This window comes from Lontra canadensis, unplaced genomic scaffold (genome assembly GCF_010015895.1).
Source record: "Lontra canadensis isolate GAN:19392208 unplaced genomic scaffold, GSC_riverotter_1.0 scaffold212, whole genome shotgun sequence".
In the NCBI taxonomy this organism is placed as follows: Eukaryota; Metazoa; Chordata; class Mammalia; order Carnivora; family Mustelidae; genus Lontra; species Lontra canadensis.
Window position 1 is genome coordinate 338884 of NW_022631206.1, and position 23728 is coordinate 362611.

Genomic DNA, 23728 nt, shown 5'->3' on the forward strand with positions numbered 1-23728 from the left:
ATTTTTCTTTTAAGGTCTCAGTTATGTTTGTAAAACTAACCAGCTCCACCACAAAATTAGGATGTATCTTGCAGAGTGCATTCATTTTACTTTTTGCATATTTTTCCCGAGGTCATGTCAAGGTTAGTTTGAATTCCATCCTACATTAAGACTTCTTTCACAGCTATTTAGCTCGGCAGCCTACTCCCCGCTGGGGTCTGCCCCTTGGGCACGTCAAAGCTTCAGACCTGACAAATCACACACAGATGAAGCTGTACAGTTTTTTAAATAGTTTCATCAGTAACTTTTTTTTCTTTTTCACTATCCTCCTTCATATTGAGATTTTTTCCCTCTGAGTTACCATTTAAGGAATTTTAAATTCTATTTGAAACATTTTGTTTTCCCTCAGAATTGCAAACCAGCAATATCATTTATTTTCTAGTAAATCATACTAATAGCCCTCCTAGTCACCAAGACTACAGACCGAAAGACCCGCTCACTGTTTCTGACTAGTATAACTGTAATTCCATTGTTAAAAATCTATTTGTAGCAGGAAGCTTAGTGTTAGAAAGATGGTTACATCTACCAGAATCAGGAAAAAAAAAAAAATGTCAACCTTAAAAATGCATGGAGTTTATGACATATTATGGGTTGAGCCTGAAAATGTTTCTCACATGGTTCGTAATATGCTCTTATCAGTATTTTAGCAAATTGTGAAACTAATGGTGCAACTCCATTTCCTGTTTAATTGATGAAGTTAAAATGCTTGGTTGCTAATGAGTGTATTAGCAAACAATGTCCCCTCGACAGGCTTAAGTAGATCAGGATTTTTTTTAAAGCAGCTTACAGTCCTTATTTTTATATAACGAAAAAAATTGGCTGCCACAAAATTGCTAGATCAACTGAAGAAATGGTGTAATTATTGCCGTATAGTCATTTTGGCAATGTCAAACGGCCAGATTATAGTTTTCTAGCTCTCACACTAGAAAATAGTTATTTTCTTTTACAAACCATAGGCTTTTCCTACATTTTCACTCAGGACAAACAATTCCTGAAGATCTTAACTGCAGACTAAGCAGAAAACTTAGAAGTGAGAAGAAAAAATAATATTTGAATGATTCTCCTCTCTTTGGTCCTCTTTTACAGTTAGCTCAGTATGAAAGTACCCAGCGAAGGGGTCCATAAAGGTTGCCTGGTTGAAACTAATTAAAGACAGGTCTAAATAGAAAAAGAAAAGAAAAGGGGATCAAAGGAATTACATTAGGTGTCAGGATGTTGTTTGGGGACATTTTATTTAGGTTTTTGTAATTCTGTTCCAGGCAAAAGCTAAATTCTAAAAATGTCCATTTTTTGCCATAATCCCACATTTGCGTTATTTTTGCAATAAGATACGTGTCAACAGGCAAACATCTTGAAGAAATCATTTCGGCATTGGCGCATTAACACATTATGGTGAAAAGAGAGGCTTGTGCTTTTCACGCAGTGCATTTCAGTCTTCAATTAATGTGAAAGCACTACAATGCCTATGCAACTTCTCTTGCCTAGTGGTGCACCATTTATCATTGCAGTTTTACATTGACCTTGACACCCACTTCATTAGAATAAAGATTGTCTACCATTTAGGTTACATTGTTCCTCTGCACAGAGACCCCATGCAAATTTCTGTTCAGATAGAAGAGCTGCGAGGCTGTCAGAGGTCATCTGCATTAAATGATTGCTGCTATTTTCCAACTGCTTCTTTTCATTCTACTCAATTCAGGCTAGGAGGATCAATCAAGTCCTCTGCCTGAAACAGTGGGACTGCTGGGAATATAACTGTTTTGGGTAGTAGTGGATATGCCCTAAACAGTATTAAATATTTAATATAAACTCATTAAAGGCCATGCAAAGGCTTCAGAAAGATAGCAGATTTATAGGGAAATCGGAGGGACTAGAGAACTTTTAAAAAATAAATAAAAGAATAATAATCAATTTTATAATTTTTGAGAGTAAGATTACAATAGTTCCAGGAACTTAGTTAGATCTTCTCTGTAGAGACTTCTTTCTGACCCTTGACATAGGTGGGGAAGGGACAAGACAGGCAGGCGCTGGGGGTTCTTATGCAGTATTTTACATGAAATCAGAATGAAAAGATTTCAGTTCTTGGTGTTTTTATTTTTCTTCTATAACAATGAATTTTGCCCTGGGTATTTATTTTCAAAGGCTTAGGTATTTGTTATGTAAAAGAAATGGTTGGAGAAATAAGTTGCCAGGTTTCCTACTTAAGTTTTCTGAGTGATATAATTGGAATTAAATTATTAATGGGAGATACTTTAAAAAAGATTGTTTTATGATCTTCTATTAGGGAATTTGCAATTCATTTTAATATTTGTAGTTTGATTTATATTAAAGATAATGCAATCTATGTCCAATTAACAATACATGGCCAATGTAATGTGATTTCCAGATCATGCAAATGGAATAAGCTGGAAGAGGGGGTAAAACTCAATTCTTAACCTCAGATGTAATTTGCTGTGTGAGTTCTGGCAATTTTAAATGACATTGCACTTTTTAATTTTTCCAAAGGCTCAGCAGCAAATTTATCCCAATCAAGAAAGCCTATTATTAATTTACAAGGACAATTGTAGGAGTCTTTATAATTTCACTGTGCGATTATTCGCCATAAATTGCTAATGGCAAAATACAAAGAGTTTGCAAGAAATAACGACTATTATTTGTCTTGGGCTTGAGCCCTCTTCCATCTTGCACATCTTCCTGAAGTGTGGTGATATTGGCTCCATGTGAAACTCACGCGTTGTGAGGGGCTGGACACTGGTGTTCTGGAAAAGGGGGCAGCGCCTGAGCTGCTGCAGGGACGGCGCTGGCCTCTAGCAGATTCCTGTACTCGGGGGCATGTACAGCTGAGCTGTGGACCCTGGACTTTCATGTAAAAAGACTCTTTGTTTGCCACTGAATGGCATTAGGCATGGACTTGCTGAGGGGCCACCATGAAGCCTCGCATGAGGAGGGCAAACACTAGCCAGAAAGCACAATACGGGAGTCACAGACAGACGCATCTCTGTAGTTTTGTGCAAAAATGAGCATTTTCACGTATAGTTTTACCAGTAGTTTGGCGTTCTGGTGTATTCCTAACATATGCTTTCTGGTAAATAGGCTAAAATACAATTTTTCCCCCTTGCTGTATTTTCTCTATCTTTCTGTTGTGAGTTTTCGAGAAAAGGGGATTATGCTGGATACACAGGTGTTTGTGGTATTACTTTGCCCTGGGAAAGATACTCAAACTTGTTATTCTAATAACTAAATCATTCTCCTTGCCTTAACTCTTCCTAATAGAAAGTCACATAAAGCTCAAAAATATGGCTTAAGATGTAAATGCTCCAACCCTGAAGACGCAGACTTGGACAGCCCTATTCTAATAATCAAGAAAATTCTTTGGTTTAATTCTGTGTTTCTCGTAGCCCAAACTTCACTCTCTGCTCAGCAATGTCTGGTCTCTTTTCAGCATAACCAACAGAAGCACCATACAAAAGTCTTACAATGGATGTCTTAATCTCTCTGTGTGCTTTTAGAGCATTATTTTGAATTCCATCATGCTGCCTTTTTTCTTTCCTCTTCTGAAGTTTTATTACAACAGCAGAATTCCCAGGGAGCTTTGGGGGCAAGGTTCACATAATATAGCCCTGAAGTTTTGCTTAGGTGGAATCCATCCCCCCATCCTGGCCATCTTTTGATGATCTTTCTATTTCAAAAAGATTCACTGGGTAGAGTCTTATAGCATTGGCTGTATGTAGTTTATTTTCTATTTTTTTTATTTACCAGACAGTGAGCATCTACAACCCTTTCATGATGCTTTCTTTCTCTGACCTCACAGTGACAAGGCATCTTGTTCTTTAACATTGAGAGAGGCAGAAAAATGCTTGAGTTGCTCAATGTGTGCCTTCTATACCAGTTTCAAAATGGCTTATTCTTCTGGTTTCCATGGTGACAATTAACACTGTTTCAAGGCATTGTTCCAGTCTCCATTTGGGCAGAATTTTTGGTGTGATTTTTAACAAAAAAAAAAAAAAAAAAAAAAAAAAAAATTTTAGGAGGGAAAAGAACCCTTAGCATAACTGTCAAAAAAGTTATCTCAATCAAGTCTTTATGCATTTCTAATTATATTTACTTCAGAAATTCCTGTTTTTACAGGCTTTGTTTTATAATTCAATTTTAGCACTTGTGTTTTTATAAAAAGTAAGCAATGAATAAGGATTTCTAAAAACTTCTTTAATTTTTGACTGAAACAGCAAGCTAGTGTTTGTGGTTATTTTTAACTTTGTTTTTAAAGTTTTCTTATATACCTTCCATACACACAGGAGTGGCATTTAGGATAGGAGGGGCCTGCATCTTTAATTTAGATCATTCACGTATCTATTAGGAGGCTTCATTAGTCAAAATTGAATTGGCCAAGCAAATACACTCAATAATGTAAATATGCCCTTTCAATAGAGTATATTTTATTTTTGACTAGACAGAGAGGCCCACAGCAGGTGCTGTGGGGAAATTAAATACGGGATGCTTATTTACCTTAGCACTCAAGAAAAGCCATCTGACTTTAACTTTGTTAATCTCATTTTTGGCTATTGAAGAGTAGTTTCTATCATAATATCCCCAGACTCTAGGACACAATGGGGCAGCCTCTGCTCACTTACTGCTGTGGGTGAAATGAATATGAAGATTAAATTATCCTCTCACCACAGGAGAAAGTAGCCTACTTGATAGGATGACTGAGAACTGATGGAGCTGGCAGTTGATTCTCCCCATCTAAGGCTATGAAAAGATGTTGAAGAGAGAAGAGCAAAATGTCTTGAGCCTCAACAAAAACTACCCTCTGGCATCGTTACATCCATATGCGACTTGAGGTCCTAGATCGTATCAGATTCAACCTTCGGAGTGTCTCAAAAATTAAAATCAATATTTTTGCCTTAAATTACATGACATTCAAGTAGCTCTTGTGCACATACCAACATACCTAACAATTAGCTGGATTCCCTTAGCTTTCATAGTTTGAAGGCATTGTCCATCAATCACATCTTTAATCAAGCTATTTATACAGTAGGTTACATGGTGACACGACAGGGAGCATACATAAATACAAGGGTTTTTAGTGTAATAATCTTTTATAATAGCTGTTGCAGGGACTACTTACTTGTACCAAGTTTCTTAGAGAAAGTTATTTTATTGTGTCTAAAATTAAATTAATTGCTTTTTATATTTTTTATTATTACAAGATCATCATTTTTATGGGACAAATCTAAACTGTTCTCTGCCTTGACTGATCTGCTGTGTGGGAACCGTTAAAAGTTGGGGTAAAGAGAGGGGATGGGCTTGTCATAAGTGACAGTGATAACTGGTTGAAGCTGCTCCCAGGTGGCACAGCCCGAGGACTCCTTCTGTCAGTGCACGTGGCATAAGCAAAAGATTTGAATAGCAATCTTCTGCCTGCCTGAAATGCTGGTTTCCCCAATATTATGTCAAAGAAGTCTTACCAGATTAATTATGTAAATCTTTGTCAGCAGCATCATCTTTAGATGGGAATCTGATTACAGAAAGCAGATTGCCCTCTCCTCAATCATCACTCTGATAAATAAAACACTATCCAGGTTTCTAGGATACTTGTTGAGTCTTTTGTCCAGAAAACTCCAGCGGCCAGTGTGTTTTTAAATATTGGAGTGACAGGGTCCTGGTAATCGCCTGGCATTAGAAAATGCAATCAGAATCTCCCACGTATCACGGGTCAAATTCTGGAGGAGCTCTAAAACAATTCTTGATTTTTTTCATTATGCATATTCATGTAATTTTGGGCACTTTGACACCCTGATCAACATTCATTAATACTATGAAATGCTTTAAATCACCTCATTTGAAAGGTTTTGTTCTGTGATCCACAAATGACTAACATTTGGAGAAGTTTACATAATACAAATGATGTGCATGTTTAGTGTAAATGGAAGATTAAAATCGGAAAGTAAAAGTATGCAAACATATGCACGTAAATGCTGAGGGTCTATTACCCAAAACAAGGAGCTCACACCTTCTTTTCCTTTAAGCTGCTTCCAATTGTATTTTAGTTTGGGATCTTCCAGAATATTGTGTTTTCAGAGTGAATAACATGCCTGGGCCTGTTTTGAACTTGACTAATTTGCTGCTTTGCCCAGACAAAAGCTTTTCTGATTAGATCTGATAATGTGCTCATCTTGGCTCAGTTAGAGCAATGGAGCTATACTAGCAAGGGCCTCAGTGGCCCAATTTACACACCTCAAAAAAAAAAAAAAAAAAAAGGGAGATTGCCATTATATTTTGGAAATGTGCTAAAAAGTTGTAAAATATGTGTAATATTTTAACCAGAATCTAGTTTTCTACTCACTGGTGATTTTCTGTGTAGTACATTTTAAAAAATATAGCCACAGTCATGTATAGCTATTCGTAATATAAGGCTTTCTAACTATGAAGTTATCTACAGAGTTATTTGAAGAGAATCACTATAGTAAGTGCCATATTAAATGGCACTTAGATTATCTCTAGCAAAACATCTTTTAGCAGAGACTCACCTGGCAGTTTGTTAGAATACAATGTATATTGGCAGAGAAGTATTTGTAGTCAATTGTGATGTTTGGGGTCATTTTATGGTCATCAATAAAGAAGCATAGATTTGTAACCATTTCCAAAGCACTGGTTTGCTCTTTTTTCCCTCTATATGTACCTCTTATCAAGCCCACACAGTTTTTAAATAAAAGAAAAATTGGGGGGGGGGGTGGCAAGTGTTCACTGAGAATGCAGGATGAAGGTCACACAATCTTGGGGGATCTTTTTATTTGTACTACCCTATACTATCAGTCCTCTGTGGGGCAGAGATGAGAGATGGGCAACACTCTGGAGCCAAATAGTGACTGAAATTAACTGTAATATTAAATCCCCCTGGACCAGGTATTTTCCTGTGTGGAATATTTTACATTAAAGATCAAGTGTCTATGTAAACTTTAGTTTAAAATGACATAAATCAGTCAGTTAAGGTGACTCAGTCAGTTAAGCATCTGACTCTTTTGGCTTGGTTCATGATGTCCTGGGTTGTGGGATCAAGCCCCAAGTCAGGCTTCTTGCTCAGCTGGGAGTCTGCTTGAAAGATTTTCCCCCTCTGCCCTTCCCCTCCTTGCTCTCTCTCTCAAAATAAAATGAAATAAATAAATCTTCAAAAAAAAAATGACATAAATCTTAGTCAACTAAATGGAATACCTTGAATGTTTATGTATGTGTGAATATATATATTTGAACTGTTTTCAGTGAAATTCCTCACCTTCTGAAGGTACTTAGGCTTAGCCTCCCCGTACATTTTATTGGAAACAAAAACTTTTAACAGCCATGAGCATCAGTAACTCTGTGCGCAAAGATTTTCTAAGAACACTTGTCTCCCTAATGATATCTCTCCTTCTCTCTTCCCATTTTAGCGATACAGTGTTGAAATGACCATCAGGGACCTGAAAAAGACGGAGCTGCTTAGTAAGGTTGAAGCTCTGAAGAAAGGTGGCGTTTTACTACCAAATGATCTCCTTGAAAAAGTGGATTCAATTAATGAAAAATGGGAACTGCTTGGGGTATTTGCATTTTTATTACTGTTTGTAGGTTATGTGTACATTTTTTGTGTAGTGAAGTACTCTGTCTGATTTCTAATTTGAAGCACAAATATCTCTCTCTTTCAATTCACTACCTACATTTCAAACAAGCTATTTATGCTATTATGAGGGAAAAACACTGCTTTTCCTCTTCTGTTGATTTTTTTTTTTAACTCTGAGCTTGTCTCCTCTCAGATTTTAATAATTTTGGTTCTTTAATACATAAAAAAGTAAGTAAAATATGCCATGTATTATGGGTATGCACCAAGTCAACTATAATACAGTATATCTGATATACACTGACTGTCATGCTTGAATGAATGTTAATAGAATTTATTCTGAAGGTACATGTTAGAGACATCCACTGTTTAACTATTTACTGTACCCTTCAGATGAAAAGTGGAGTTGTCACTACAGCTTTCAAGTCACACTAAAGCTACCAAAACAAAGATGCAAATCTGACCCAAATCTGAATTGCAGAATGAAATCAGCCTCTGTTTTGTGCCTCAATTTCCAGCTCACTTTTAACAAAAGCCAAAAAAAAAAAAAAGTTTCGTGTAATTCATTTCACGCAATGATGGGCTGGGTCTCAGCCAAAGACTGAGATGCAAGAATCTGGCAAAAAGGCAATATAGAGATTCTGTTAACCAGAGACCAGGATGGCACTGTGCAGGAGACAGTGCCGTCCTTTTGTTGGAAGACAGCTGAGAGAGAGAGGTTAAACCGTATTTTTTCATCAACTTCTCCCCTAAATTGCCTTCACTTCAAATCAAGGGTAAGCTAAATTTGTCAATTACTTAAATGATTAATTATAACAGCAAAGTATGGGTGGTGTCAGTTACGGAGCATAATTTTGCATGCCTTCTATTGCCTGCCTTTTTTTAATTTTAAAGAAATAATACTCCAAAAATATTTTGAATAAAAAGCTCTCCGTGTACCTTGATGACTTGGAGGAATGCCAGTGTTCGGTTTATGCCATACTTAATCTAGGTGATTAAAAAACTGCAAATTTAAATCCTTGCTTTCTCGTCTAAATTCACGGCACTCTACCCTTGTGCAAAGTAACTTAGAACATTGAAAGTTTTTCCTCTGGCCTACTGTTAGTGTTACTTTTTAATAGTAATTAATGGCTTCCGCTTTATAATACGGTGATTTAAATTGGAGCCTACCGAATTCCACAGAATTCATTGATCTCTCCTGCAGGAGAAATGTGGTTAGCGTACGACATTTTTAAAGGGTTGTTTCACAAAACAGATGAGATCAGCAACTTTATGTGCTTGATAGAAGGAGCAATAGTTTATGTTGTATTTTCACATACCTATTTCTAATTTGAGAAGTAACTGACAGTCATCTTTTTTTGGAAAATTGTTTAATGTCGTGTATATTCCTTCCTCAACAAAAATTTTAAATCATCATAACATCCAAAAAAAGAGAGTATTTAGCTATCCTTCATGAGTCAGATACCTGAAAAAGGGTTGCCATTTTGACAAAAATACCATTTGAGGACAATATGCAGAGTTTTGTAATGATTCAGGGGGAGAGAAAGGTGGAGGGAAAATTCTAACAAAACCTATGCCACACTAACACCATCAGGCATCCTGCTTTAATTGGCATGATTACATTTTAATTGGCATGAAAAAAATTTAAAGACAAGGATTTTAACTTCTAACAATAGTAAAATAGAGGGATATGGTTTTTAATATTACTTTCATCTAAGGTGAACAGTGTGGAATGGAAATACATTAGAATGAAATGTCAGTGGTGCGTACAGTTTAATCTGTGAAATTTTGTCCCCTGTGCTGCATATTACTCTGTCTCAATTGCATATTAAACAACCCTATCAAGGCAGGCATTGGCATCTGCTGTGCTGACACAAATTGTGAATTAAATGAAATTGATGTCCTCTGTCGTATATTTATGAAGACGGACCATTCTCTGAAGTATTCTGTTTATGAAGAATTTATGATTGCAAACTGTTCCAGAACAAAAAAGTGGCAATAAATTCTTTTTTGTGACCCTACCCTCCAAGGGCATTGATTTCACCTCCTGCTGCTACTTTTGTCACAGCATAAAAACAATAGCTAAATCTGGATTCCACTGAGGGTCTTCAAATTATCAATATTTGCACCATGAAAATACAAGGGTGTTGCCAAGAAAGGCTATTTTTCTGTTATGATCACCTAAAGATACTATTTACAGAACACTACACAGCAAATGAATGTTTGTTGACTTAATTTTATTTGTGTTTTAAAGCTTATTCTTTGTAGGTTTAATTCATCATTATAGATTAACTCCTACTGATTCTCCAGAGTGTTTTCCACCAAAAAAAGAAAAAAAAAAATCCCTCTCAGCTGCACGTTCATGCCATAGTGGTTAATCTAAGAAGGCTTCTAAGTGGATTGGGACTTACTTTGACACGTATATTAGAAAGTCTAGCATCCAGAAATGCAAAGTGGGAAGAATTGTGGGATTGAACAATTTTCCAAGTCAAGTAAAATGCAACAACAGCACCAAGGAAGCTACCCCTTCTGAACAGCCCTCAGTCATATAGTTGGGAAAAATTGTACTTTATGAAACAAAAAAAAAAGGAGGGGGGGAGGGAATTTAATTCTCCATGCACAATCTACTCTTGGCCTCTTTAGTATATTGATTAAACTCAGATTTCTATCTCCTGAAAATGTTATGCAGAGAATATTTTACTGTAAACTCCTGTCATGAGAATTCAAATGAATTTTCATCAGTGACCATGATGAACTTTTCCTTCCTGTTAAAGGAAATTATAAGTGAATAAGGTCTTCTTAAGCCTCTAGTGGTAGTCAGAACAACACACACTGCTCAAGAATTCGAAAATCCTAAATGGAACAATGAGCTCATCTGAACTGAATGTCCATTGTGAGGTGGCAGGTGCAGCTGGACACCTTCCAGGTGGCTCTTGCTGCTAACCAAACTGTGGTACGTTTTTGGTACTGAAGCTAATATATGTTTTTGTTTTCTTGTTGGTGGTTTTTTGTTTGTTTTTGTTTTTGTTTTTCATCGGATGCATTAGAAAACCCTCAGACAGAAGATCCAGGACACAATGGCAGGACACAGTGGGTCTGGTCCACGTGACCTGCTCTCTCCCGAAAGCGGAAACCTGGTAAGGCAGCTGGAGGTCAGGATCAAAGAACTGAAAGGGTGGCTAAGAGATACAGAGCTTTTCATCTTCAATTCCTGCCTGAGACAAGAAAAGGAAGGCACAATGAATGCTGAGAAACAACTGCAATACTTTAAGGTAATAAAAAAACAATCAAAGTTGATAAAAAGCTTTCTTTATGGTAGGGATGAAATATTTATCAAGTACATAAAGTATGATACCCATGTATCTATGTATCACTGTGCACTTAAATGTTTCCTTGGATTTATAGACACCCTCCACATTTCTTGTATGCCAACGTCAGTGTGCGTATAAAGATGAACATTAAGCCTATCAAACACACATTGTACAGGGGAGATCGCTGCTGCTTGTGTGTTTTGTGCAACGCCTGTGGAGGGAGGGTTTGATAAATTAAAAGCAGACCAGCAAACACTAAAGATTACTGAGGACTTTGAGAGGCAGACCTAAACGTTCCATAAATAATATGGCTAAAAATACTTCCATAAATTGATACGATAAAAGCATGTGATTTAATTGAAGACCATTAGTGCTAACAAAAGGAAACATAATTTTTACATAAGAGAGAATCAACTACGAACGAAGGGAAGACATAAAGTAAGAGGTTCCTCCATGACAGGCACATTCCATCGTTGGAAAGCGCCAACCTCAGCCAAACAGTGTGTGCGCATTCACTGTGTGCCAACGAAGAAGAAGCATTTACCCCTTTGTCTCCATGGTTTATGCCGTATCTACTGAAAAGCAGTTTAGAATCTGAATATTTTCTTTTATTGCCTACGCTAGCCTGTACTACCTGAATCCTCCTGTAAATGCGGTGACTATTTGGGCTCTGGCTGTTGACAGTCCGAGGCTTTGGGGTTATAGGATATGAACTGGGTGGCAAGAAACCTTCAGGCATGAATGGTCTCAAAGAGCAGAAAGGAGAAAACCAAGAAAGAAAGAATTTCTTAGGACCAAGCAACTGTTTCTTTGCAAAGCCTTCCAGGACCAGATTTTATTCAGTCCCCCAGTCCCCAACCCCATGCCCTGCCATCCCCTCGCAATCTTCCAGCAATCAATCAGAGAATTCAGTCAAATGTGGTTCACCTTCCATCTGCCAGACAGGCAGGCTCACCTTGCTCACCTGCATAGCCCCGGAGGAGAAGCCCTCAAAGGTAAGACCACAATACTTCGCAATAAACTTCCTGCATTACACACCTGCGGACTGTTTTGGTTGAAAACCTCCTCTTCTGCCATTCAATTGACAAGACCAAACTTGGAACTTAAATGAAAGCCTCTTCCAAGGCAAATGGGTTTTCCTAACTAAAATATTATATTGGGAAGATTTGTTCTTCATCTCTACTTGCCTTGCCCTGACCCCCCATTGCAGGGAGATGGAGTCTTCAGGTATTTGAACATTACATGCACCTTATAAAGCATCCTGGTCATTACTTGGCTGGATTATGTGAAATATATTTTTCTCTATAGTATCTATATCATAGCTATAGTGAACCAGATAATGGCCCCAGACAAATGTGTGACCTTGGTCAGATTTCTTGTATTATCCCTTGGTGTCTTAATTTCTTCATCTATAAAATGGGATAGTGATGGTATTTATCTCACACAGTTATGAGTTTACATACATAAATTATTATTTCTACTTTTTGTAATGGTACATTTAAGGGATAGGACTCTCTTAATATTATAAATCCCAAAATGTTACATAATAATTGGAAATAATAACGGGAAGTTTGTTACTACAATTATTTATATACCTGCCTACCACCGTATTTCATAGGTATTTAAAAACACTCCCTTCCACTTTTATTATTATTATAAATGGAAAAAGCAGTTCTGCATTAATTTTGCTGATGCTTCCAAGAGACATTAGCTTTATGCTTTAGCTTTGTATAGGGTCATCAACATGATTTTCAGCTATCCTGGAAGCAAATTTAAGAGTTTCAGAAACAGGGAAACAGGGAGAGACCAAGAGGAATCTCTAGCCTTCCAGATCATTAGATAGTTCCTAGATGTCCTAGTCATTTGGTAATACTTTCTAGCCACGATGGAAATATTCACTGCACCTAATTAATTATTTACCATGTGCATTTTAGTGCCCCAAAATAATCCTAGAATTTTCATTTCAAAAGTACCAGAGACTATCACATGCTTTTTGCTATTTTCTTTCTTTTTTCAAAGAGTGTTTTTCTTAGAGAATTTTTATGTTTTCCATGTCACTATTTATGAACTAACTGCTTTTATACCCCACTCTTGTATATTTAGCTGTTTTTAAAATAATATAATAAATGCAGAAATTTTCTACCCCTCCCCCCAAAAGGTAGGACTTTGATGATAATGTTTACCTCCCCATATGGTTTCCCAGCCTTATTCTATCCCCTCCTCTCCTCACTTAAGATAATCATAAACCCAATATTCTTTGTGCTCTTGCTTTCCTTTGGTAGGAAAGAATATTTTTGATTTTAGTTGTTTTTAACTTTATTAAAAGGTAATCATGCTGTATGTTATATTTTAAGACTTCCTTTTTCATTTAATATTATAATGCCAAGATTCATTCATGTCTTTGAGGATGGCTGTAATTCACTTATTTTGACACCTGTATGATATTCCATCATGAGTATATACATATATCTCATTTAATGCTAATAGCAACCTATGAAGTTGGTATAAGGATCTTGATTTTGCAGGATATTCCTATGGAAACAGCATATGGAGGTTAAGTTGTGTGTGTCCAAGGCCACATATGAGTGGTAGAATTAGGTTTTAAGTCAGACAGAATTAGGCTGACTCTAAAGCCTCTGAACTACTATGCAAAATTGATATTTATTGATATTTACTGAATGCCCTTCAATGCCAGATGACTCAAAGGGAAAAACAGGATGGAACTAAATGTCACTGTGTCTTTGTGGTTGGTTTATCAGCCACAATCTTCAGCAGTTTGGCCAGAATAGAAAATAGATTTAGCTACTGAAGTTCTTGGGAGGTGAAAATATTTGTGTTTTTATTTTACATTTTTGTACTGTATCAGTGTAAACTTCTTTGGCATGTGTCACTTTTTAAATTGAAATGTTCAAACTTTTTTGAGATTATGGCACCCTGATAATTTTTCTGTATCCCTTGAAACTTTAGTCCCTTCTAAAGTTTGAGCTTGAGGAGTTTGATGAGATCAGCTAGGTGGACCCAGCATGATGGCACTTCTTTTTTGTTTTTTAAGAAAGCTTTACGCCTGTCTGTTGGAATAAATGTCTTTCCTTGCCAGATTTTTAAATATTTCTGAGCTGTTTACTCTTTAGTGCTTAGTGTATGATTAATCAAGTGTTCTGTATATTACCACATTCATCGGATGAATTAAACCAAATGTTTGCAATATAATAATAATGTAACATAATGTTTATAACCTGCCAGAATCATAATTGATAATAAGCATATGCAGAATAAAAACTTCTTACTTACCACAAATCCAAAGACCAGATAACCTTTGCCTTCTAAGTGATAAAGCCTCTCAGATAAGAGGTGTTTTTTTTTAAGATTTTATTTATTTGACAGAGAGAAATCACAAGTAGGTGGAGAAGCAGAGAGAGAGAGAAGGAAGCAGGCTCCCTGCCAAGCAGAAAGCTTGATGTGGGACCCGATCCCAGGACCCTGAGATCATGACCTGAGCTGAAGGCAGAGGCTTAACCCCCCGAGCCACCGAGGCACCCTCAGATAGGAGTTACTAAAGAACCTTAAGTATGGAACTCTTTGGCACATTTCTCTTCTTCTTGTGTGTTCCCAAATGTCTTCTACTGCCATTGGTCACACTGAAGACAGGCTCTTCCATAGGACTTAGCTTTATGAGTCTCCATTCTCTGAAATCTCAGGCTTTTAACAGAATGAATTCTTTTATATGCACCCAGAGCAATGACAGATAAGCTATAGTGCGCTGCCCAGGAAAATGGGGTGGGAGGGTGCTGCTTATGAAAAGGAAAACCCATCACTTTGTAGACACAACTGTTTCCTTCTTAGAGTTTGGTCTGGGATGAGAAAAAGGATCAGGATCTCAAGTATTCAGAAGAAGAGAAAAAGCAATTGTGGAATGTATTATTTCTCTCAAAGGCAGTAAGTGTGATAAATGGGGGATGAGACACAAGGCAAAATTCTACCTAAGAAAGAAAGAGTCAAAGCCCAGCATGGGGAGATACATGAAGGTATGAACCATTACAATCAAACGTGGAGAGCATGTCAGAGATTTAATGAGGTCAGCTGGCAAAGGGCCCCTTAGAGCTGTGTGTCTGTGTGTGTGCGCGCGCATGCGTGTGTACGTGCACATGCGTGCACAGCTTTAAGGCCTTTAGCTGGAAAGCACTACTCTTTAATGATGATCCTTCAAAGAGAAAATAATTGTTTAATCATACGTTCCTTGTATTCCATAACTGAATTCATTATTCTAAAGACTCAAATTGGGGAGAAATTATTCAATACTACTAGCTCAAAGAGGGGGCGGCACTGGACTGCGCCCAGAACCAGCCCGGGAAGGACAGGTTTAGAGCTGCCAAGAGGCTCTGTCATCAAGAAGGTGAATGAGTGGAATAGATTTGGTAAGCTTGGCAATGATTAATGCCCCGCATTTGCTTAGCAATTTAAATTGGACCAAGCACTTTTACCCAAGCTATTCTACTTAAACTTTACACTAATTATGTAAGGTGAAAATTATGATCACTCTCTTATGGGTCTTTTTATTTATTTTTATGAATGACAAACTTTTGAGTTTATCATTCATAAAAATAATGAATTTGAGAGGTCATTCAGCATGACTTGTTTGAATCCACACAGCAACTAGCATCAGAGACAGAGCAAAAGCCATGGTCTTTGGGTTCAAATTCCAGTATTCTCCCATCCAGTCATTCACCAATCCTTCAAAATAACCATTGAAACCTTGTTGTCCTCTAAATCAAGGGTTGACAAACATTTTCTGTAAAAGGCCAGATAATACAATCTCTGTCACAATTACTCAACTCTGCTGCTGTCCTGGAAAAGTGGCCACCAGTAATATGTAAATGAATATTGAATTCAATAATGAATTCAATAAAACTAATTTACAAAACTATTTACAAAAGCAGGCAGTGGGCCAGATTTGGCCCTCGGGCTTTAGGTCCCTGACCCTGCTCTAGATTACAAAAATTATCATAACATGAGAACGGCTACCATCTACATCTCCTTTTCAGAAAGGAGGCCATGCTAGAATTGAATAGGAGGAACGAAATGTTCTTTAACAGTCTGAACAAGGACAACTAATACTTACCAAGTGTTCACAGGATGTCAGTCACAGTTTCTAAGTGTTTTACCTGCATTTGCTTATTTAATTCTTACCACCATCCTGAGGCAGGTATTTTATTATCCCGTATTTCTAGACGAGAAAACAGAGGCAGGGAAAATTGAAGTAATTTGCTTGAGGTCATTCAGGTAGTTAATGACAAAGCCAATAGTTGGGCCTAGTAAGTCTACTCCAGAATCAGTCTCTACTTTGTAAGCCCAACAGTCCCTAGGTCAAAGATCTATTTCACATTAAATGGTAGCCTACTCTTGTTCTTTTCCCATTTCTGAATACTTGACAGCCAGCTAAAGGAAGTCAGCCAGTCAATGTTTTAAATCTTGGAAATCAAAAATTTAGGGTAGAGTCTTTAAAAGGGAATCAAATTAACTATCAAATGTGTAGCATTACTAACTAATCACTCTGAAAAGGAATATCACTAATTTACTTTCTTTAAAAAGGAGGTAAATAAAAGAGCTAAACACAGTTCATGTGCTTGAGGAAATATTTTCCCAAATCTCACTGTATAATTTCCAAAAGTAAAAAATTGGTCCAATCCAGGAAAGATAGTTAGAGGGAATTTCCCATGTCCACTCTAACCGATTTCAAATGCCACCATAAATAATCACACTTCCTGTATCCCTCACAACCCACATTTTTAAGGAGATTAGGTTGGAAGAGAGAAGAGAATATTTTGGAAGTTTTGAAATAAGTGAAAGGAAGCTGTGGTTCCTGCAGGTCCAGGATCATCCCCATTGCTGTGTCCTGAAGTCATTATAAACTTTGTAATGATGTTGTTAGCAAAGCTGCAAAGAATTACAGTGATTCAGTCTGGCTGTGACAAAAGCATGTGAATGCTTTCAAAATCAATGAACGTCAGACAGGACTTATTCTTTTCTATATGTCTTAGATAAAATTTTTTTTAAAGTTTTTATATTAACCAAGTAATTTCATCAAAAGAAAATACTGAATTAAACTTTTATCAGATATTTTTTTCCACTCTATGTAAAAATATTTATCATCTAGCAATTTAGTAATTTAAAGTAACTGGATACAATCTAGAACTGCCTTTAAAAATTTTGACTGGGTTAAGGTTTAAATTCAAAGATAGAGTTAGGGGCACCTGTGTGGCTAAGTGGGTTGGGTGCTGCCTTCTGCTCGGGTCGTGATCTCAGGGTCCGGGGATCGAGTTCCGCATCAGACACTCTGCTCAGTGGGGAGCATGCTTCCCTCTCTCCCTCTGCCTGCCTCTCTGTCTACTTGTGATCTCTCTCTGTCAAATAAATAAATAAATAAATAAAAATCTTTAAAAAAAAAAGATAGAGTTAAATAAATGTTATATACACTACCATCTGGGGGTGGTGGGAAGACACACAGGAAATTTTTATAGGCAGTCCCAGTACAGCCTTTTAAAGTAAATAAAAAGGAACAACAGAGGCATAATTCTTTCTGAGCATACCTTTTACTGGAAGAAGATGCTGCATGATTTCTATGAAGGGAAATGTGTTGAGGATACAAAGACATAGCTGTATACTCATTTCATATGTGTCATTTGTATAACTGCTATCAGGTAAACCAGATTCATGGAAATTAAAGGCTGTAATGCTAATCTAGAAAGATGAGAGAGGTCTCACCCATCTTTACTTTATGGCTACTTAGGAAATCAATAGAACTGCATTTAGTCTCTGAAACCACTGTGATTACGGTTTCTATTCTTAATTCTTCATTGATTTCTTAACATTACTTAAGTTTTATTTTTATTGTTAATAAACTCAAATTAGGAAGAAACTGGGAGAACAGAATTGCAAACTTTTCTCCATGCTCTCCACTTATCTAAATATAGGATGGGAACAAGGCATCTGACCCATAATAGTGAGGATACACCAATGGATTCAAGATGCTTAGGTGTATAGTGGTTCTACCTATTTCTAATTCATGATCTTCCTTAAAGCCCTAGGTTTCTCATCTTAAAAATGGAGATAATAGGGGTGCCTTTGTGGCTCACTTGGTTAAGCATCCAACTCCTGATTTATGACTCGGGTCATGATCTCGTGAGATAGACCCATGTCAGATTCTTTACGAAGTTTCCCCTCTTACCTGTGAAAAGGACAGCTCTTTTAGGATGCAGTATACCAGATCCCAGAGTATCAAAAGTGGGTTCCACATTAGACTACTTTTCAGCTTTTGAACAAGATGGCAAAATAGCTACTTAGAGTCCCTCTTCTTTCTCATTTTCTTTCTCTCTGACCTTTTGTAAACACTCTTTAGATCTTCATCCTATTTTTCCTGGATTACAGCTTTATATATACAATTAGATCTCCATTTAAGGAGATAAGCAAAATTCCTTTTTTTTTTTCGTGTTCATAATGAGTTGTCAGTCCTCTTCTGTAACTTTAGTACATTATTCTTTTACAATTAACCAATAAATAGTATTTATTGAGTACCTTCACTGGGTCATGTTGATTGGCAACATTATGATCTAGGATTTCCAGCTATGTGATCTCAATAAATAGTTCTTTTTGCCTGATATTCTTTATTTGTAAATTAGGTTTTTGGTTTGAAAGGATTCCCTTCACCTCTAGCATTCTGTGACTTTGTAGTAGACCTCTTTTTCCTTTGATAAATTTATTCAGTTATAGATGCCATTTAATTCCTCTAAACAACACTTTCATTGTGGCACAAAACTTCCAAAACATAGTCAATTCAATGTACCCAGAGTCATGTTTTACTTAATTGAGAATGATGCTTCAGAAGGACAAAGGCATCTTTTGAACCAGCGTTCATTGCCTTTGGCACCACAGTAGCCAACTTTGTCTTTGTACCCATTTCCTTTCCAGCATTATAGTATCTTTGTAATTTGAATAGAGATGCTCATCTAAAATGGGAAAGAGAAGGTCTTCCTAGTCATGAATTTCAGTCAGAATGGTGGCACAGGTAACATGAATATATATGTTTTAGTTGTTTTATACATCTCGGGACTTGGTTGATTTAAAAGTAGAAAGAACTATACCAATAAATGCGGGTATGGTGGTGACAAACAAATGTACAGGTCTGTGAGAAGCGGAATACAGAAAACCCTTGGTAAAAATTAATGACCAGTGGGGACTCAGATGGTTAAGCATCTGCCTTCTGCTCAGGTCTCCAGGTCCTGGGATTGAGCCCTGAATCGGGCTCCTTGCTCAGTGGGGAGTCTGCTTCTCCCTCCCCCTCTTCCTTTCCCTCCTGCTCATGCTCTCTCTTTCCCTCAAATGAATAAATAAAATCTTTATATCTATCTATCTATCTATATATATATTTGAAATTAATGACCAGGGTGAAGAGATGAAAGGTTTGAATCAAAGAGGATGAATCAGAGAACCTGCAGTCAGAGACCCTCCCCTCACTTTACTCCTTCCTCATCTATTAAGTGCCCTGAAGTCCTTCATGATGTATCTAAAAGCATAATATATCTTGCCTTTGATTTTTGTTGTCAGTTTTTTAGCATATTGTTTTAGGTGAATTTTTTATAAGTTGCATTCTAATGAAATCTGAAAGTCTATATCTTTTAGTAAAAACACTAAGCCCATTCCCATTTAGTTTCTTGATTAAGATTGCTGATCTTTTATTTCATCATGTTCATTCATTTATTCATTCAGTAAATATTTCTTGGAACCTACCATGTGACAGGCACTGGGCTGAGTGTTAGCGATGCATGGAGCTTACACTGCAGTCTTGTTTAAATGTTTTGCTGTAAGACATGTTGTTTTGTTCATTTTTACCCTAGTAAATTGGAACACTTTTAACATATTCTTTATATCCAATAACAATGCATTGACGTTTTATTGATGCCACTTTTAAAATGAGAAATCGACTTCTCTGCATCCTCTGCCCTATTTCTCCATTTTTGTTATTATAATCTTGGATTTAGTTATTAGCTAATGTTATTATTAATTTACTAACTTAATTAAATTATTTCTCATACTTGGAATAATTCCTTTTGATGTTAGCATTATATTTCATAAGAATATGAAAAATAATTCAGAATATTTTATAATACTCATTTCATTGCTCAATATCAGGTTTTTTATACCATGGTTTTCCATTTTCTTACAAAAATTACTCTTAGTATTATTATATTGTCTTCTAATAATTTTTATAGGAAAAGTACATTCTTAGTATATCCTCCAAACCTTTGCATGTCTGAAAATGTGTTTTGCTTGACCTTGCATGTAAACAGTAGCTTGGCTGAGTATAAAATTTTGCCAAGGGGAATATAAACTTTGACCATCAAAACTGCCAGTGATTCTTTCAGCATTTATAGTTATAAAGGAGAGGTCTGATTTTAGTTACTACTTGTTTTTTCCACTTATATATGAGTGGGTGCTGGTCTCTTTTTATTTCTTTTGCTAGGAACCTGGTGAGTCCTAATTGTTTTCGAAAACTGAAATTCTGCTTTCGATCAGAGAGTTTTACCTCTGTTTGATTATCACAAGTTGCCCACACATTTAGTTCCTTCCTTTTAGAAATCATTCCATGCACATTGAGTCAGCTAGATCTTTCCTTCACTTAAAGAAGTGTATTTTTATTTCTTCTTCTTTAACAGGGACTTTTGGTGGAATTTTCAAGGTTGTTTTCTGGTTTTGCAGTACCTAATTTTGTAGGTTGTCTTCATTGCAATCTTTAATTCACCAAAAGTTCCTTTCATCTTTGTACAATCTTTACCAGTCTTAATTTGTTTCATTTTTAGAAGTGCCTACCTCAGTGCTATGGATGCAGTATTTTTGTGCATATTTTTGAGAAATGGATTAAAAATTTCTAAGGTTTTCTTTTTTCTTGTATTAATTCTGTTTCAAAAGGAATCTATTAGTCTGTTGCTTTGAGTGTTCAAATTAGTCCCTCCCTTGAACTACAGTGTCTTCTTTTCTGTGGCTCTTTATTCTTAAGTAGGAAGTTTTGTTTTCTGGAACTAAGTGTTAAGATAGGTCCTCCGAGAGATTCTGTAAGTGGCTTCCTGTACAAATATTTCAGGCCCAGACAAAAAAGAAATGGAAAATTTCAATTCCCCTTAGTTTTATTTAAATCCCAGAATGAGAAAAATAGACCATATACAAGGGATAGCAAATTGTCTATTGATACTGAAGCATGGGGTACCTACATCTCTACTCTCAGGTGAGGTTGAAAGCAAGCTAAGGAATCTACACTTTTCTCATTCATCAGGGGCATCTTCAGCATCCCAGAGCAGGAGAGGGGTCTTGCAGAGTTGTGTCCATCAGCTTTGAGAGAGAAAGTCCTATTAGAAGGTAGCTTTTCTGTAACTTAGGTGATAAGTTCTGGGGACTTGAAATAGTACAATTATAGTGGAAGATAGGAGCCTGGATTTGAGAGAGACCTCAGGGTTAGAGGTGACAGGATTTGGGAACTGCTGTGCTGGTAGGGGTGTGAAAGTAGAAGGCCTTCTCCAGACTTTCTCCCACTAAGAGTCCCTCTCTTCCTGGAATGCTGTTGCTTCTGTTTTTAAATCAGGGAGAGAATCTTCAACAAAAAGCCTTGGAAGTAGTAGAACATGTGTAAAGATAGAGGAGTTCTGATACCTAAAAAGAGAAGCCAGTTCAAGATTATTTGGGAATTTGGGTAACAATATTTTAAATTTATTCAATACTTTTCTGTTACTCAAATACCTATGTCAGGTGTTGTGCTGGGTACTAGGGTGAAATGTCCATTGTCCTCTTCCAAGGAACACACAGTCTAAAGGGGGATAGTAACAAGTCAACAGGCAAGTAGAATAGAATGTCGTATGGGCTGTGGTGGGAATTAATGTAGTATGCTGTGGAAGTACGTGGGGCATTACTGGGGAATGGCAAGGAATTTCCTAGAATGAGTGACTCTTAAGTTGAGATCTGAAGTGAAGGAGGGGAAGAGTGAACAGAATAGTATGTGCATGTGCCCGGAGGTCTGGAGATAAGAGATTAAAGAAATTCCTGTGTTTATTTCAATGTTATTCTGATGTCCGTAGGTAGGAATCTGTGTCTTAGCAACAAATTAGAATGCAAACTTTTTTTTTAATTAAAATTTTATTTCTTTTAGAGCAATTTGAGGTTCTAGCAAAACTGAGGGAAAGATACAGAGATTTTTCATTATAGTCCCTGCCCCCACACATGCATTGCCTCCCCGTTATCAACTTACCCCACCAGAGTGGGACATTTGTCACAACTGATGATCCTGCAGTGACAGATTGTGATCACTCCAAGTTCATAGTTTTACTACAGTTCACTCAATGCTTACATTCTGTGGGACTAGACAGCTGTATAATGACATGTATCTGTCATTATGGTTTATCATACCGAGTATTTTCACTCCCCTAAAAATCTTCTGTGCTCTGACAATTCATTCCTCACTCCTAGCCCCCTGCCCCAAACCCTGGCAGTCCCTGATCTTTTTACTCTGCATAGTTTTGCCTTTTCCAGAATGTTGTATGGTTGGAATCATACAGTATGTTGCCTTTTCAGATTGACCTCTGTCACTTAGTAATATGCATTTAAAATTCTTCTATGTCATTTTCATGGGTTGATAGCTCATTTCTTTTTAGCACTGAATGATGTCCTATTGTCTGATTATAACATAGTTTATTAATCCATTCACCTACTGAAGGACATCTTGGTTGCTTCTAAGCTTTGGCAGTTATGAATAAGGCTACCATAAATATCCATATGCAGGTTCTTGTGTAGACATAAGTTTTCAACTCCTTTGGGTGAATACCAAGGAGCATGACTGCTGGATTGTATGGTAAGAGTGTATTTTGTTTTGTCTTCCAAAGTGCTCATACCACTTTGCATTCCCACCAGCATTGAATAAGAGTCCTTTTTCCATATCCTCTTCAGCATTTTGTGTTGTCAGTATTTTGAGTTTTGGCTATTTTAATAGGTGTGTGGTGATATGTCATTGTTGTTTTGAGTATACACTTTTTAAAAGGACTATCTTAAAATACTTGTTTTGCATACCCTTTATTGTACCATAAACAATGTACCTTAGAGTCACTAGATACTTGAGAAGTACTTAGCAGATTGTAAGTAAGTAAGACTGAGATCAGATAGCTAGCGCAAACTTTTTTTTCCAAAGAAGAAAAAAAAAGTCTCTGATAAATTAAATGACCACACATCCAGAGCCAGACGGCAGCCCCATTTCCTGAATCCTAATCCAGGCCATAAGTCCAATAATACCAAACCAAAGATTTCATGCAGCTTAATACTGATGTCTTTGCAATTCTCACAACTCAATTTTTTCTCTATAAAATAGAAATACTGAGCCTATCTCATCTGATGAATACAAATAAAAAATGATCAGTACAAGGGACATTGTGATTAATAGGAAATGTAGAAATGCTTATTAATACTATGAAGTCCTATTGTAAATAGTATTAAAAATACGTATGACAATAAACCAAGGCCCCTTTGGTATTGGAATTCAGAGACTTACCATCTTGACCTGCAATAGCTTCTCATTTCCAGGGGCTTTACTCTCAGGATTTCAACTTGGTGTTGAGTTTGCTATCATTTTTCACCTTCTGTTTATGTTGTACCTCCATATGAGGAGCTTAAAGAGCTTTAGAGACATTAGCTCATTAATCCTCCCAAAACCTCTCTAAGATAGGACAGAGGCATAAATCATTATTCCCATCTGAAAAAA

The 23728-nt window shown here is 36.7% G+C and overlaps 1 protein-coding gene across 3 annotated transcripts in view; it reads left to right on the forward strand.

The window, feature by feature from the left end:
- LOC116861941 (A-kinase anchor protein 6-like) overlaps positions 1-23728 on the forward strand; it is a 417382-nt gene that overhangs the window by 330545 nt on the left and 63109 nt on the right. For all 3 annotated transcript variants that reach the window (XM_032848876.1, XM_032848878.1, XM_032848877.1), the window contains exons 10-11: positions 7464-7610; positions 10675-10899. In XM_032848876.1, the coding sequence (XP_032704767.1) occupies positions 7464-7610; positions 10675-10899 (372 nt within the window). The remainder of the gene's footprint in view (positions 1-7463; positions 7611-10674; positions 10900-23728) is intronic.